The sequence below is a fragment of the Podarcis cretensis genome, assembly GCF_951804945.1.
Source record: "Podarcis cretensis genome assembly, chromosome: 16".
NCBI classification, from domain to species: Eukaryota; Metazoa; Chordata; class Lepidosauria; order Squamata; family Lacertidae; genus Podarcis; species Podarcis cretensis.
In genome coordinates, this window is record NC_137186.1 from 19,240,448 (window position 1) to 19,258,226 (window position 17,779).

Sequence of the window (17,779 nt, forward strand, 5' to 3'; positions counted from 1 at the left end):
TGCCTTGCCCTGGGTGCAAACAACCCACGCTACGCCACTGTTGCCAAGTGCCAATCTATGTCCCAAGAGTCACTATTGGTACTAACTGAAGTTTCAGAATTCAACTCCTTGCATAACACATTGCAGAAATCCAAATGGAAGGTTGCCAGTGTTAATTCTGAGATCAAGATAAAGCTGCAGGCCAGCATCTATTCGTCCTCCCCCCAACCCCATCCCGCTCCTCTTTCTCCATTTGCTCTCCTTTCCCCCTGCTTCCTCAGCACTTCCCTCCATCTGCAGCAGGCTGCTTCTTTCTGTCCCCCTCCATCTTTCTATCCGGGGACGCAGGTGGCGCTGTGGGTTAAAGCCTCAGCGCCTAGGACTTGCCGATCGAAAGGTCGGCGGTTCGAATCCCTGCGGCGGGGTGCGCTCCCGCTGTTCGGTCCCAGCGCCTGCCAACCTAGCAGTTTGAAAGCACCTCCGGGTGCAAGTAGATAAATAGGGACCGCTTACCAGCGGGAAGGTAAACGGCGTTTCCATGTGCGGCTCTGGCTCTGGCTCTGGCTCTGGCCAGAGCAGCGATGTCACGCTGGCCACGTGACCCGGAAGTGTCTCCGGACAGCGCTGGCCCCTGGCCTCTTAAGTGAGATGGGCGCACAACCCCAGAGTCTGTCAAGACTGGCCCGTACGGGCAGGGGTACCTTTACCTTTATCTTTCTATCCAGTGGCAGCAGGATGCCTGGAGCTGATAAGGAAGGTGAGGAGCCGCCCCGGGTGTCACCACTGAGGGGGTGACAAAATACCGGGCAGTACACATTGTGGCACCTGCAGTGCGCCCAAGTCATGCGTCTCGCAGGCTTTGCGCTGCCCAAACGGTCCGCCTGCTGCCTCTCCCCCAGATGTAGGGCGGTTGAGTGGGAGGAAACAGGCTCCTGAACACGCCACCCCAGGTACCCGAGCGGCTTCCTCCGCCGCTGCAGACAAGTACGCCCAAAGGGAGAGGGGAGTCCCAGAAGCAGCGGAGCTGTATGGTTCCTAGAGGTGCATAGATAATAAGGCAGAAAGTCAATTTTTTAAAAAATATATATAATTTTTATTACTTTTTTTAAACATATCATTTTCAACAGTAATTAAACATACTTTTACATCTTATTCAAATTTTTGACTTCCATCAATCCTGTCTGAAAATTTTCCAATCTAATCTCTCAGTATGTATTTCTTATCTTCCCTATTACATTTCAAACTCATAACCAATATCTCTATCTTTTTCTACTTTGTAACACTTAATATATTTCTCCTTACAAAACTTCTTGTAGTCCTACTAGCGTAATTTGTTGATTACAGTTGCTCTTCAAATAATTCATATACTTCTTCCAATCTTCTGTAAATCTCTGGTCCCGCAGGTTTCGAATCCTTCCTGTCATTTTGCCCAATTCTGCATAGTCCATTAATTTTGGCTGCCATTCTTATTTTGTCAGAATTTCTTCTTGTTTCCATTTCTGGGGTTACAATACTCTTGCCACAGTTGTTGCATATAAAAACAATTTAGCAGAAAGTCAAATTAATGAGATGTTGAAAGGAAGCCTGGTACAAAGTAATTAGCTTTCTAGCAACATATATTTACCAGAATAAAATTGTCCTCGCCATTGTATATGACTCCACAATTAAAACAAAAACACAGATTAATCGCTGGGATTAATTGCTGGGATTAACTTTACCTTGTTATTTTTGTTTTGATTATGACTAGCAGTAGTGTAGCAAAAGTCTGGTAAAGTATAACTCAGACCTAGGCAAACTGGGCCCTCCAGATGTTTTGAGACTACAGTTCCCATCATCCCTGACCACAGGTCCTGTTAGCTAGGGATGATGGGAGTTGTACTCCCAAAACAGCTGGAAGGCCAAGTTTGCCTATGCCTGGCATAATTAATTGCATGTGAGCTGCGACCCTTTCACCTTACTTGTGAGTAAACTCTAAAACCAATGGGATACATTTCTGAGTAAGTGTACCGGGTAGGACAACTCGATATTAAGGATTCTACCCACCCAGGCATTTGGAGATAGAGAGTGGGGGGAGAGGCCTCTCGAAGAGAGGATAATAAATCAAACAGCAGCATTTCAGAGCATTTTTACACCGACCTGGAAACTCGCCCATCGCTTCGGGGCAAAAACTTCAGGCAGTGGTGGAGTTAGCTGCACAGACGCCCGGAGCAGCAGCCATGCCGTGCACCTGGGGGGGGGGGCGAGCTGGGGGGCGCGCGGTGATCTGCTGTGGGCAATGGCGGCAACTCGAGCCGCTGCACATGGGGCAGCAGGGCGAGCCCCCTGCAGTGTGCCTTTTGCCACCCCACCTCAGGGATGACACACAGGGCGGGCTGCCGCCACCGCACCCCCCTTCCTACGCCCCGGATGCCTCCTAATAATAAAAATTAAGCCTCGTGTCTGTGTTTGGGTGTTTCCACTCCCACCCCCTTTCCTTGCCTGCCGGGCGCAGGCGGACTCTTCTTCAAACTGGCTTTGCCCAAGGAAAGTTCCCCGTTTCCCCTCCCCGCCTCCTCTCAGCCTTCCCCAGGACCAATAACAAGCTGCTCTAAGGGACAGCAGTGTAGGAATGGAGAATCAGGACAGACAAGGAGTTTTAATGATCCGAGAGACGTTCCTCCTGGCAAGCCTCCAGAATCTCTCTTTTATTGAGTATTACAAACATTGCCACCAGTGTGCTGGTGGCTGATTGGTTAACATAAAGACAAAGAAACTCATTGCTGATTGGTTAACTTTGCATAAGGCGGGTACAAGGCAGGATTACATATAAACATTAATCTTTACTAGTTCAAAGACTGTTAAACAAGGTAGAGCTTAGACAGGTATGAAAGCTCTTAATCCACTTATAACTAAGATTGACTATAATACGTCTAAAGCAATTACTAATGTTATGATCATAACATAAGAGCACATAATCAATTATATTTTGAAGTAAAATATATCAGGGTAAACATTAGGTGAACTAAAGAAAAGAATGTGTGCCTGGCACATCTTTGGTATGTGCAGAAAGGGATTAGAAAGATAGCTATAGGTTGAATATGATTAGAGGGGACCGGTTGGTGGAAGGGATTCAGGTCGGAGCGAAACAATATAAACTTAAAGCTTTTGCAGATGACCTAGTTCTGACCCTGCAGGAGCCAGAATCTAGTACAAAAAGAGTACTACAACTGATTCAAGATTTTGGTCGGGTGGCGGGATTTAAACTAAATAAACAGAAAACTAAGGTGTTGGGGGAAAATCTGACAGATACAGAGTCGGAACGGTTTCAGAGAGAAACAGAACTAACTGTGGTTAAAAAAGTAAAGTACCTAGGGGTTAACATAACAACAAAGAATCTGAGTCTATTTAAGGATAACTATGAAAAATGTTGGTCTGAAATTAAGAGAGACTTGGATAGTTGGACAAAATTGAAGCTTTCTTTGTTAGGCCGAATTGCTGCTGTTAAGATGAATGTATTGCCAAAGATGTTGTTTTTGTTTCAAACATTGCAGATTGTGGACAAGACAGAGTGCTTCCGGAAGTGGCAGAGAGATATATCTAAATTTGTCTGGCAGGGCAAAAAGCCCAGAATTAAGTTTAAGATACTAACTGATGCGAAAGAAAGAGGGGGCTTTGCCCTGCCGGACTTAAAGTTGTACTATGAAGCCGCAGCTTTTTGCTGGCTAAAAGACTGGCTACTTCTCGAAGACACTGACGTATTGGACTTGGAAGGTTTTAACAATGCTTTTGGTTGGCATGCATACCTTTGGTACGATAAGGTTAAGATCAATAAGGTCTTTAAGAACCATATTGTCAGGAAAGCAGTTTTTAATGTCTGGACAAAATACAAAGACTTATTGGAAAACAAAACTCCGAGGTGGTTTTCACCTCTGGAAGCTAAGGCCCGAAAAAGACCCAATATGGAGGCCAAATGGCCAAAATATTGGGAAATATTAGAAAAAGATGGAGACAATTGGAAATTGCAGAGTTTGGAGAAAATGAAGGATAAAGTGCGAGACTGGTTACATTACGCTCAGATTAAAGAAGTTTTTAAAAATGACAAAAAGGTAGGGTTCCAGGTGGAGAAATCGAAGTTGGAAACAGAATTGTTAGAACCAAAAAATAAGGTACTATCAAGAATGTATAACTTGCTGTTGAAATGGAATACACAAGACGAAATGGTTAAATCGGTTATGATAAAGTGGGCTCAGGATATTGGGCATAATATCTTGTTTGAGGACTGGGAAAGGTTGTGGACCACAGGGCTGAACTTCACTGCATGTAATGCTTTGAAGGAAAATGTAATGAAAATGATATATAGATGGTACATGACCCCAGTTAAACTTGCCAAAATATACCATCTGTCTGATAATAAATGTTGGAAATGTAAAGAACATGAAGGAACATTCTTTCACCTCTGGTGGACTTGCCCTAGAGTGAAGGCCTTCTGGGAAATGATATATAATGAGTTGAAAAAGGTATTTAAGTATACCTTCACTAAGAAACCAGAGGCCTTCCTTCTGGGCATTGTCGGCCAGAAGGTGTTAAAGAAGGACCGAACATTTTTTATGTATGCAACAACGGCAGCAAGGATACTTATCGCTAAGAGCTGGAAAACTCAAGATCTACCCACACTGGAAGAGTGGCAGATGCAGCTGATGGACTATATGCAACTGGCCGAGATGACTGGTAGAATTCGAGACCTGGGAGAAGAGAGGGTTGAAGAAGACTGGAAGAAATTCAAGATTTATTTACAAAAGTATTGTAATTTGGTCGAAGGCTAAGAAGGATGCTAGATCATAAATAACTGCCTACCATCGAATTCGATTTGAATTTGACGATAAGTGAGATTGAGGAAAATATAAAATTTTTGGAGAATTACTAGATTAAATTAATTGAATGAGATTTAAGAATGTAAACAAGATGATAAATTGCTGGAAAAAGGTCACAATGATGTAAGTGGGAGTGGGAGACGTGAGGGAGTCCAAAGAAGTGTTGAAAAATGTGTTATGATACATGTTACATTGTTTATCATTTTTACATTTTGTACTTAAAAAATCTCAATAAATATTTATAAAAAAAATAAAATAGAAAGATAGCTATAGGATTAAAAGGTGAAGCTTGAGTGTTTCAAGAAAGGCAAGAAGGGAGGGCAATAGTGATTCCCAAAATCTCCCAGAATCTCCCAGAATGCCACACAGAAAAGAACCAATGTTTTACTATACTGGTATAGAAAGAGAACATCCTTTCACAGCAGCATCACGTTTTCAGATTTGGGCCAGCCTCCCACCCTCTATAAGGGACGCGGCTGGCGCTGTGGGTTAAACCACAGAGCCTAGGACTTGCCAATCAGAAGGTCGGCGGTTCGAATCCCTGCGACGGGGTGAGCTCCCGTTGCTCGGTCCCTGCTCCTGCCAACCTAGCAGTTCGAAAGCACGCCAAAGTGCAAGTAGATAAATAGGTACCACTCCAGCGGGAAGGTAAACAGCATTTCTGTGCGCTGCTCTGGTTCGCCAGAAGCGGCTTAGTCATGCTGGCCACATGACCCGGAAGCTGTTCTCTGGCTCCCTCGGCCAATAAAGCGAGATGAGCGCCGCAACCCCAGAGTCGGTCACGACTGGACCTAATGGTCAGGAGTCCCTTTACCTTTACCTTTTACCCACCCCCTACCCTGCTTTTCCCAACCTGTAGAAGGACCAGACTCCAGTTTCTCGCCTCTTGATCCCTCTGCAAAGCTTTTTTCCCCACCCTCCCCTCTTCCCCACTGAAGTTTTCTAAATCCGGCCCACAGACGGTCTGGGAACCAGCATGTTTTTACATGAGTAGAATGTGTCCATTTATTTAAATTGCATCTCTGGGTTATTTGTGGGGCATAGGAATTTGTTCATCCCCCCCCCCCTCAAAATATAGTCTGGCCCACCACATGGTCTGAGGGACAGTGGACTGGCCCCCTGCGGAAAAGCAAAGGAAGGAGAATGATAAAGGAATCTAATGTTGGATATTTGTTATAGAAATGAGTATTACATTTAGTAGACAAAGAATTTGAACAGGAACATCATGGAAGTAAGAATGAGGAGTCAAAATGTTGAGGGAATATTGTATTGAAACTGAATTGAATTTGTTAAATTGTATGAAAATTAATTTAAAAAATATGTAACATAAAGAGAACAAGATGCTGCATGAAGTGAGCCAATGGCTTGATCCAGTAGGGCTTTGCTTTTTACTTCAGAGCCCATGGTGATTTCAATAAATTAAACAGAGTAGAACTTTTGATCAGATTTTTTCTTTTTACTTCAGGATTGGCACAATGAGGAACGATATTTCCCTCCACAGAAGGGGAATACTGCCATAGGAAGACAAAGAATGTCATTCATTTCTATAAACCTTTTAAGAACTGTATTACATTCTGCAAACATTTCTGTGTGCTTGGATATTCAATTGCCTTCAAACCAGCCATGGCCATTATTCCATGAAATCCATCTTGAACATGATACCATGTCACTGGCACACCGTGGTCCTCTAGCCGCTTCTTATACAACAGCCCATCGTCCCGGAGAAAATCATATTCACAGGTTAGAATGAAAGCCTCTGGGAGCTGGCGGATTATGTCATCCTCTGCTAAAAGGGGGGCAAACATTGTCTCATAACCTCTTTTAACTTGTTCATAAAGTTCTTCTGAAAATGGGGCAGGTGCTACAGGAACATAGCCCCTAGCTTTAAATTCTTCTGGAATGTTATCAACACTGATCCATTTTTGGTATTTCTCTCTCAAATCAGGAGGGACATGGGCACCTTTCAGAATTCCATCTACATTCATTGTCTTCCCAGTGAGATATGTCAAACCAACTTTGACAGTTCTTTTCCGGAACATGGGAGGAACTGAATGGTTTTGCTGATAGGATGGCAAATTGAAGTCCACTGCTTGGAGGAATGGGTAGATCAGGACCTGAGCTCGCACCTTTGGGAGGTCCTCTCTGGTCACCAGTTCTTGGCAAATGGCTGCAGCAAAAGTGCCTCCACTACTCTCCCCAACAATGGTAATGCAGTTGGGGTCCACTCCGTATTCCTCTGCATTTTTCATAAAATGTATTACAGCAGTTAAACAGTCCTGTACAGGGACTGGATATGGATGCTCAGGAGCTAAACGAAATCTAAAGAAAAAACAAGATATCATCAACATTTGACATCATACTTCGGGCTGAGGTACCTTCAGCACCCCCAAGGAGGCTGGGTCCCCCTAAGCTGATTGACATTTCCATTCAAATGGTTATGTGCTCCATGTCATGTGATCATTTATGCAATATGGGACTTACCGGGGGGGGGGCAATATTTACTCAGGTTGGCACCCCTGCCTTCATGCAAGCAAGACAAATTCCAGTCAGGCAGATGCCACTCAAGGAGGGTGCAAAAGAGGGGCAATGGTGCAGAGGTGGGGGTCTGCGGTGATTTCAGAGGGAAGAGGAGGAGTTTGGATTTGATATCCTGCTTTATCACTACCCTAAGGAGTCTCAAAGCGGCTAACATTCTCCTTTCCCTTCCTCCTCCACAACAAACACTCTGTGAGGTGGGTGGGGCTGAGAGACTTCAAAGAAGTGTGACTAGCCCAAGGTCACCCAGCAGCTGCATGTGGAGGAGCGGGGATGCGAACCCGGTTCACCAGATTACGAGTCCACCGCTCTTAACCACTACACCACACTGGCTCTTCAGGGAGAACTGAAGAGGCCTGGAGTGGAGCATTGAGCCCCAGTGCCTGAGGTTTTCCATGGTAATATAATGCTAGTTCACATCCTGTTCTCAGTGGCCAGTGGTCAATCATTGGAGAAACTCACAATCAGAACATGAATCCTGTGGTGCTCTTCCCTCCCACAGCTTCCAGCAACTGGCATTCAGAAGGACACTGTCTCCACCTGCAAAGGCAGGCTATAGCCATCATGGCTAGTAGCCACTGGTAGTCTTATACCGTGTGCATTTGTCTAATCCTCTTTTAAAGCCACCCAAGTTGGAGGCCATCATTGCCTCCTGAGGGAATGAGTTCCACAGCTGAACTACACACTGCGTAAAGAAGTACTTTCTTTTAGGTGAATCTTCTAGCATTCAGCTTCATTGAATGTCCACATGTTCTAGAGTTAAGAGAGAGGGACAAAAGCATTTATCTAGTTTTATGTAAGAGTAGTTTAATGTTCCTTATATGACGCCTTGGAAGGACTTTTGTCCTGAAAGGCAGGATAGAGATAATTGCAACAGACAGAACTAGCATAGATTGAGACGCCATATTAGCCTCTCATGGTGGATGAGGTTATCCATGAATACTAGTCACAAGGCCGATGGGCCATCTCCACTATCACAGGCAGTAATGCTTCTGAATACCAGATGATGTACATTGCAACTGGGAGCAGTGCTCCTGTGTCTGGGTCCAGCTTGTGGGCTTTTCATTGGGATATTTGGTTGGCCACCGTGAGAACAGGATGTTGGGCCCCCTTTGGCCTGATCCAGCATCTTAAAGCCAGAGGGACTGGGTCCAAAGGCATAAAAATCAAAATACAAAGGTGAACACCCATTCTAAAGGTTGGCAAATTCACGATGTTGGCAAAATCAGCCGTTTTCTGGGCTCATGTGGAAGGGTTAGAAACTGAAGCGTGAAGATACTTACTCAACACACATAACCACTGAGTCGGTTCCGTGGGCAAGCGAATAGCAGATCCTTTCAGAAGTTCCTGGAAAAAGGCACACAACCTTTAACGAGTCTCCTTTGGCAACAACTAAGCTGAACTGAACCCTTTATAAATGGGGCATCACTAGTTGAAAACCATTATGTACATTTTGTTCCCTCCTGATCCACAGTTTCAATGGGTAAAACTCAGAAGAGAACCAAAAAATCCATACTTTTAAAGCAAGGTGTGCTAGGAAGAACAAAGACTGGGATCCATTTTGGACTGGCTAGCTAAAGGCTGGCTGGGAAAGATGCCTTTGACTCCAGTGCTGCACAGCTGTGGGAACAAGCCCTGCTTGAGATGACCATGGACTCCCTCCATGCAGAATGAACGTGTAAATATGTGAATAAGTCAGAACAGGGCCAAACAAACCTCAGACCACATTTTTGGGCTTCTTTCAAATTAATTCTGACCATCTCTGGAACACCTTTCATAGAAGTCCATTGAAGTACGAAGCACAAATACCTTCTTTGGCATTTTTCATTGACCTTGACATTAGGAATTAATACAGAACCAGACATCTCTGGAACAGGAAGGCTCAGCCCTGTTTTCTTACCACACAATCCCATCCTGCCATGTTAAGCTGCCTACAGTTCAGAAACTTCAGCTGGTGCGCAATTCAGCAGCCAGGTTGCCCACCGTGGTTTGAGCATATAATGCCAATCCTGGTGTGACTGTATTGGCTGCCAATTTGTTTCTGGGCCCAAGCCCAGAACTGTTGTGGCTCCCTGTTTGTGGAATGCTCTCCCCCGGGAGACTCACCTGGCGCCTTCGTTTCATATCGTCAGGTGCCTTTGGCTAATTAACCAATAGACGGCCTTTTAAACTGTGTGTAGGCACAGGTTATTGACATTGTTTGTTGTTATTCTTTATATTGTTATAGATTTGGGGGGAGACCACCCTAAACCTTAGAAATTAATAAGTTGATTATTATTTGGAGCAGGCATAGGCAAACTCCGGCCCTCCAGATGTTTGGGACTACAATTCCCATCCTCCCTGATCACTGGTCCTGTTAGCTAGGGATATGGGAATTGTAGTCCCAAACATCTGGAGGGCCGGAGTTTGCCTATGCCTGATTTGGAGTATTGAAGGGAAGATTGGAGGCCAGCGGAAAAAACACTTTCCAAGTCAGTGCCTCACTTGGATAGAGGCCTTAACATGACAAAGGGGCTGGTGGCACATATGTGAGGAATTCTTGGGCCTGAGCAGAAAGAGGTTGTCAGACTCATGGCAATGGGGGGGGGGGTTGAGTTTTCAGGAAAAGAGTGTCTTTAGAGCGGTGTTTGCCAAGCTTGGGTCTCCAACTGTTCTTAAACTACAATTCTCATCATCCCATACTACTGGTTTGGCAGAGAGTGGAGGTGGTGCCCAACTTTTGTAGCAGTATTCATAAAGCTAAAAATAAAAACCCAGAGGCAGCACAAACCACCCCCACCCCTCCATAGCAAACATTTCATGACCTTTACATTAAAGTATCACCCCAAATTCTCCACAAACAACAAAGTGAACCATTTCAAAGAACTTACGGATGCTTGCAAATAGTGCAACCCCTCCATGAAGATAGATGATTCCTTTCCTCTTCCCAGCAGGTGATGTCTTGGGCCAGTACAGCCTCACAGGCACCCCATCAAAAACCAGGTCCCTTGTGATCATTTTTGGGTCCTTCACTTCTGGAATGAGTAGGTTTAGGATCCTGAGTATGGAATATCTATGGCAGATGCCCAGTTTTTCCAGAATTCCTCCCTGTTTAAACCAAACCATTTAGCATTTTAAATCAGCATTAGATATATGTATTGCATATATGTATTGCCTATGGAACAGAAACCGTGCATGGGAGATGACTGCACTGTTTATCCTTTCCTTCCTCTTGGGATGGAAAATTATTCTCTTTGAGCAGCCCAGAAGTGAATCCCCTGCCCACTCCCCTTTCCTAGTATGCTTCCTGTTATTTCAAACCTTAAGATGCAACACAAATTGAGGGTATTCAGTGCTAGTACTCCTCAGGATAAATCCACTGGAGTGCATAACAACCTAAGCAGTGTAGGAGTGCAAATATCCAGAGTGTGGGGATCAGATGGGATTACTATGAGGAATTATAAAATATGCCTCAAGCCATTGTGTCAGCTGTGAAAGCATGGTGTTGATTGGGTTTAATTCATTGACAGTAATTTCTGATCAAATCCCACAACCCTCTGCATCTCTGGCCATTTCCTCTACTGTCCATTTCTCTCTGCTTGCGTACACAGCCCAGCTGCCAGTTGCTTTGCTAGGCATCACAGCTGTCAACCGTCCCTTATTTGGCGGGAAACTCCCTTATCCCAGCGCCATTTCCCGCTGCTGTCCTGGATTGATGATGTCCCTTAAATTTCCCAGGTTTCAAAGGAAGCAGCTCCTCTCCCTCCCTCCCTGCCAGCCAGGGAGGAGGGAGGCTCCAACTGTGTTGCTTGGTTGCGTTGCTCACCCAATAAGGAGTCTAAGAACGACTGGGGGATGGAGCTTGCATGCCTTGTGCCGATCAAATCGGCCGCGTTGCCTGGGGACTCGCCTTTGCTCAGCGCTTCCCAGCGGAGAGGTGATGGTGTGGTAATATTGAGGCTTGGAAGTGAGCAATAGCCCTGGCGGAGCTGGTCTGGGGAAAGGAGAAAGGTCTGCTTATGGAAAGTAACTGCAGCACTTACCAAGCAACGGTCAGGGGGGCGGAATGAGAAGCAAGGAAAGGTGGGGGGGCCACCAGGGGGCGCATTGGAAGATAGCCGACAATAACATCTCTCCGACCCACACGAGGCAATTAAGAGGCTGACATGGGAGTATGCAGCCTCCCTTGCCCCCCCCCAGGGAATGGGGGGGACTGCCTTGCCAGCTGTGCCCATAATTCACCCCCGGATTCGAAAGAAGGGGGTGACCGGGCACTTGGCACAAAGCCCTCGGGTGGGGCCGCTCTCCCGGACGCTGTCTCTGATCGTGCACTGGTTTGCATTACTTCGAAATATATAATTGGATAAAGAAGCAAATGCACATACTTCAAGTGAAGATCGGGTTTAAAGACTGCTGATTAATGGGATCTCTGTGTGCGGAGCGACGGGCTGGACAATAAATCAAGTGAAGACTCATCATTAAAAGATTGGTATGTCAGACTGAAATGGAAAGGGGGGGGAGGAAAAAACTTTTCTTTTTTTTGTCTTATGTGAGTCCCCAATAATCCTCCCTCCCAGAGAGAAAGAATTGTTGCAAATTACTAATCACAAACTGGAGATTAAAAGCTGTGTGGAAATGAATTATTGATCAAAGAGAGGCTGGTGGGAATATCGGGAATGGAAGGAAAGCTTTGTGACGCAGTTTCAAATGGAGATTCGTCAAGTCGGCCTGCCCACAGGAGGACGGGGGGGGAGGAGGACCGTGGTCATCGGAATGTGAATGTATGGTTATCAGAATGTGAATTTGACCTGGCAGGGCCCCCTGAGATACAGATTCGCAGGCCGGTGGAAATCACGGACAGACTGTATGAATGTTTTTTATGGAGGTGTGGAAATGGTGGCTGTCCTTTATGTGATATGGCTCCTGGAGAGTGTAAAATCCACACAGGATATGTTTGTTTTCAACCCGCTTGTGAAGATTATCAGAGATCATAAAGAAAGGAATATATGATTACAATAAAAAGATGAGGAAAATAATAAGGAGACTATCTGGACAGAACTGGATAGAACTGTGAAATTAAAGCAGCAGCAAGAGCGATGTTTGGATCCCTTTCGGAGCGCGAAGTATGGGTACCCCCAATAAAATTTTAAAAATTTGGCTGTATAATTTGGAACTAATGTGATTTGGAATTAATGTGATTTGATTGGACTGTTAATAAAAATTATTTCCAAAAAAAAAAAAAAAAAAAGAGAGAAGCAAGGAAAGGTTATGTTGGGATCCACCTCTGAATTACCTGATGCAATTTGCCAGGAAGGCGCCTGATAACAAATGCTGGAAATGTAAAGAAACTGAGGGAACATTCTTTCACCTTTGGTGGACATGCCCAAAGGTTAAGGCTTTCTGGGAAATGATCTATAATGAACTAAAAAAGGTATTTAAATATACCTTTCCTAAGAAACCAGAGGCCTTCCTTCTGGGCATTGTCGGCCAATTGGTGCCAAAGAAAGATAGAACATTCTTTATGTATGCAACAACCGCAGCAAGAATACTCATCGCAAAGTATTGGAAGACACAAGATTTGCCCACTCTGGAAGAATGGCGGATGCAAGTGATAGACTATATGGAATTGGCAGAAATGACTGGCAGAATCCAAGACCTGGGAGAAGAGTCGGTGGAAGAGGACTGGAAGAAGTTCAAAGAATACCTACAAAAACATTGTAAAATGTTTGAATGTTAAAATGATGTTGGATATAAAGATAATATGGCATTAGTGACATGGTAAAAAGAAAAATGCAAAAATGTTTTAAAAGAGAAGGGTGTAAAGGCCAGAGTAATATTATGTCGAAATTAAACAAAATTATATAAGGGACTAAGTTATAAAGAACATGTAAAAATGGATTTAAAAAGAAAGGGAAAATTGAAGACATAATAGGTTGAAATGTATAATATTGATTAAGATGTGAAAGAGGGTAAGGAGCTGCTGATGGGACGCAGGTGGCGCTGTGGGTAAAAGCCTCAGTGCCTAGGGCTTGCCGATCGAAAGGTCGGCGGTTCGAATCCCTGCGGCGGGGTGCGCTCCCGTCGTTCGGTCCCAGCGCCTGCCAACCTAGCAGTTCGAAAGCACCCCCGGGTGCAAGTAGATAAATAGGGACCGCTTACCAGCGGGAAGGTAAACAGCGTTTCCGTGTGCGGCTCTGGCTCGCCAGAGCAGCGATGTCACGCTGGCCACGTGACCCGGAAGTGTCTCCGGACAGCGCTGGCCCCCGGCCTCTTGAGTGAGATGGGCGCACCAACCCCAGAGTCTGGCAAGACTGGCCCGTACGGGCAGGGGTACCTTTACCTTTACCTTTAAGGAGCTGCTGAATTTGATTGTGTAAAGGGGAATGCAGGAAAGGGAGACGTGAGGAAGTCAGGAAAGAGGGTTATAAAGATAAGAATCCAAAAACTAATTTTCTTTATTTTCTGCTCTTTTTTATTTTTTCTGTCATATGTTCTTTACTGTGTTTTTTTTTAGCTCTGTTGGATTATGTTGCTTTTTATTGTACTTCTTTTCTGTTTTGTTTGATTGTAATATTTGTTTTATTATATAAAACCAAAATAAATATCTTTTTTTAAAAAAAAAAAAACAATTTGCCAGGAAGGCCACTGGGTGGCAGTACATTACAAAATGACTGAAACATGAAAAGAGGGTGCTGCGATTGTTTGCAAGGGCAAAAGCCCACCTACAGATTAGCTGAGCTCTTTACTTTGGGACCTGTAATCCCTTATTCAAGCTACTGATCCCTTATTTTCAAATCTGAAAGTTAACAGCTATGCCAGGCATGCATCCTGGGCTGTGAAAGATAGTGGGCAGGTTCTTTTGATGTAGCTTTTCTGATATGTTAATTGTAAGATGTTAATCTTAGGGCCGGGAAATAGATCTCACATGAAGGTGATAATGATCCCTGGCCTCCTGGCCTCCTTCTTATCATGTATATTGCTTGCTTGTGACTTCCAGGGTTGCTGGATGCACTCCTTTGTAGTTCTGTTTTGTTTACCCCAGAAATATGCATGCTAACGGTAATTAGTTTTTGTAGGTTAACTTTGTCCCCACGCATAGGCGCCAACTCCATGGGGCCTGAGGGGGCCCGAGCCCCCTCAAAAATTCGTTTGGGGGGGTCCGCCCCCCCCCCAATAATTTAAGAAAATTATTAGTTATATTATGCTTTGTAAAATCACAAAATTATGTTGGTATTTTTTATTTTCCTTGTTTGATGATAGTTACCTTTTAAAATACATTCAGTAATGAGTTAAAACAAAGCCACTCCCGATCTAGAGAGGGGGTGGGGTTGCGGGCTCTCGACCCATCAACAATCTCGCGGGGCTGGCGTCAGCCCCGCGAGAAGCGGGGATTCCCCCTAGCTCATTAATATTCACCGCCCACGGCGGCAGCCAATCGGCTGCCGCAAAGGGCGGGCCCTCACAGGTTCACTTAAGGTCGGGGCAGCCCGGGGCTCGCCCCTTTCGTTCCCCCAGCAGCAGCGGTTTGGAGGTCTTGGGCCCCCCCAATATTTTTTATAAGTCGGTATGGGCCCCCGCCCCCCCCAATATTTTTTATAAGTCGGCGCCCCTGTCCCCACGTGGGGTTTGTTGAAATGCTCAGAGGAAATCTGATTGCTTCTTCCAAACACGGTGACAAAAGTTCTTTTGTGAATAAAACAACCTGGGTGGGTGGACAGGAATTATTATTATACGCAACCAGTCTTGCTGGTTCAAGCCTCTGTGTGTATTTTCATAATCAGAGTTCAATCCTTCCTTTACTTTGGGAACGCCTCAAAGCAGAGCCTGCTGGATTAGGACAATGGCCCATCTAGTCCAGCATCTCGCAGCTGTCAACCAGGTGCCCCAATGGGAAACCCACAAACCCGGACCCAAGCACAGGAGCCCTCTCCCCTCCTGTGTTTTCCAGCAACTGGTGCTCAGAAGCATTGCTGCCTCCATCTCTAGAGCCAGAGCTAGTTAATAAGCATCCATAGCTATTGCCTCCATGAATTTCTCTATTTCTCGTTGGAAGCTATTCAACTTGGCAGCCATCACTGCCTCTTGTGAGAGTGACTTCCATGGACTGAATATATTATGTGTGAAGAAGTCCTTTCTTCCATCTGTCCTGAATCTTCCAACATTCAGCTTCATTGGGTTGTCTACAAGTTCTAGTGTTGTGAGAGAAGGAGGAAAACCTTTCTCTCTCTATTTTCTCCATAATCTTAAACATTTCTATCACGTCGCCTCTTACTTGCCTTTTCTCTTTTTTTTTTTAAATAATTTTTATTCGTTTTTCAAACACATAATAAAAACAGAACAAGACAAACAGAAGAAAAACAAGAAAATCAAAACACACAAAACAATTAGACCAATATAACTTCAAAATCATCATTTCATACCCTTCTTTCTTTTGACTTCCCCATACCTCCCCATCCCTGCATCCTTGTTTAGTGATTCTTTAGCAACCCTTAAGTCAATTGTCTTAATTCCCTTTCATAAAGTTTCCTTTAGTTTTTTAGTTACTGCTGCAATTCTTTACCTCTTACCCCCTGACATCTTAACATTCCTCAATTTTGCAATAGTTTTTGAGATATATTTTAAATTTCTTCCAGTCCTCTTCCACTGTCTCCTTCCCCTGGTCGCGGATTCTGCCCGTCATCTCAGCCAGTCCCATAAAGTCCATCACCTTTGTTTGCCATTCTTCCAGAGTAGGTAGTTCTTGCATCTTCCAATACTTTGCCAGTAGAATTCTTGCTGCTGTGGTGGCATACATAAAGAAAATCCTATCCTTCTTTAACACCAATTGGCCAACCATACCCAAGAGAAAAGCCTCTGGTTTCTTAGGAAAAGTCCACCTAAGGACCTTCTTAATTTCATTATAGATCATTTCCCAGAAAGCTTTAACCTTTGGGCAGGTCCACCAAAGGTGGTAAAAAGTGCCTTCAGTCTCATTACATTTCCAACACTTATTGTTAGGCAGGTGATAAATTTTTGCAAGCTTGACGGGGGTCATGTACCACCGATAGATCATTTTCATAATATTTTCTTTTAAAGCATTACATGCAGTAAATTTAATACCGGTGGTCCATAACTGTTCCCAGTCAGCAAACATAATATCATGACCAATATCTTGTGCCCATTTAATCATAGCTGATTTCACCGTTTCATCCTGTGTATTCCATTTCAACAGCAAGTTATACATTTTTGATAAATTCTTAGTATTGGGTTCCAACAATTCTGTTTCTAGATTTGACCTCTCTTTCTGGAATCCTATTTTCCTGTCCTGTTTGAATGTCTCATTTATCTGATGATAGTGCAACCAATCTCGAACCTTGGGCTTTAATTTCTCATAACTCTGAAGTTTAACCCTTTCACCATCATATTCTAGAATTTCATAATATTTTGGCCATTTAGAGTCCATATTAAGCTTTTTTACTTCCCTAGCTTCCATTGGTGACACCCACCTGGGGGTTTTACTTTCCAACAAATCTTTGTATCTAATCCAAACATTATACAATGCTTTCCTTACAATATGGTTTTTAAAGCCTTTATACACCTTTGCCTTGTCGTACCATAAATATGCATGCCAACCAAAGCTATTGTCATACCCTTCCAGATCCAAAATGTCTGTGTTCTCAAGAAGTAGCCAGTGTTTCAACCAGCAAAAAGCTGCCGATTCATAATAGAGTCTTAAGTCCGGCAGGGCAAACCCCCCTCTATCCTTTGCATCAGTTAAAATCTTAAATTTAATTCTGGGCTGTTTGCCCTGCCAGACAAATTTTGATATGTCTTTCTGACACTTCTTGAAACAGTCCATCTTATTTGCCTTTTCTCTAAACTAAAATATTTCAAATGTTGCAGCCCTTTTTATAGAGGTGTCGCTTCATCCCTGTAATATATGTAAAATAAACTTACCAGTACAAATCCATATCCCACTAAGAGATTTAAAAGTACCAATGGTGCAGGACGGCTCATTCCTCGAGGCATGTGGGTCCTGGCAAGAGCATAAGAAACTCCCCACACTAACAGCAAGAAATGAATGAAAATAGGTGTATATAATATCAGCATCCACAGAGTTCCACCAAATGCCATTTCCCTTCAACTCAGAGGCACAGAGACAAGGACTTTGCCTTAGACAATGCTGGTGGCTTTTATACAAGAACAGTCGATGTCACCTGCAAGAGGACATCCTCGGACAACCCACTTAATCTCTCAGCTGAGAAGAAAACAAATGGTTTAGGAATGTGGTAATATTGTGCAGGCTAACCATAGACTTGCTTAACAGCTTATCTTTAGAATGACTCGTGGTTAGAATGCCCGAAAACAGGTTGGCTGACAGTTGAAATGGATGCATGCTTCAGCAAATATAGAGCTTGCTTATGCCCAGGGGTTATCAGTATGTGGCTTTATTGCTT

The 17,779-nt window shown here is 44.1% G+C and overlaps 1 protein-coding gene and 1 long non-coding RNA gene across 5 annotated transcripts; one reads left to right on the top strand and one right to left on the bottom strand.

Annotated features, from left to right (window-relative positions):
* The first annotated feature begins 5,965 nt into the window (after positions 1 to 5,965).
* On the top strand, positions 5,966 to 6,396 carry LOC307205087. Its single transcript, XR_013833852.1, has 2 exons — positions 5,966 to 6,117; positions 6,262 to 6,396. It is a non-coding gene; the product is annotated as an uncharacterized lncRNA (long non-coding RNA).
* Positions 6,265 to 17,629, bottom strand: LOC307204863 (arylacetamide deacetylase-like 4). Of its 4 annotated transcripts, none has more exons than XM_079956934.1 (5): positions 17,280 to 17,629; positions 11,729 to 11,842; positions 10,235 to 10,378; positions 8,648 to 8,711; positions 6,265 to 7,148 (listed from the first exon to the last, which is right to left on the bottom strand). In XM_079956934.1, exons 3-5 carry the CDS (start codon positions 10,359 to 10,361, stop codon positions 6,374 to 6,376), a joined length of 966 nt encoding a protein of 321 aa, XP_079813060.1. In that variant the 5' UTR covers positions 10,362 to 10,378; positions 11,729 to 11,842; positions 17,280 to 17,629; the 3' UTR covers positions 6,265 to 6,373. The 4 variants fall into 4 exon arrangements, with proteins under 4 accessions (XP_079813060.1, XP_079813058.1, XP_079813059.1 ...); XM_079956932.1 differs by having other exon boundaries at positions 10,235 to 10,451; positions 17,280 to 17,568; XM_079956933.1 differs by lacking the exon at positions 11,729 to 11,842 and having other exon boundaries at positions 17,280 to 17,587.
* Between the last annotated feature and the right edge of the window lie 150 nt (positions 17,630 to 17,779).

Bases quoted from the DNA above. Each gene is read 5' to 3' on its own strand.
- LOC307204863 (XM_079956931.1), bottom strand. From the start codon at position 17,456: ATGGCATTTGGTGGAACTCTGTGGATGCTGATATTATATACACCTATT. The intron at 8,712-10,234 runs GTAAGTTCTTTG...GCCTTTTTCCAG, and splicing joins TGCACTATTTGCAAGCATCC to GAACTTCTGAAAGGATCTGC. The intron at 7,149-8,647 runs GTAAGTATCTTC...TTTTTTCTTTAG, and splicing joins TCAGTGGTTATGTGTGTTGA to ATTTCGTTTAGCTCCTGAGC.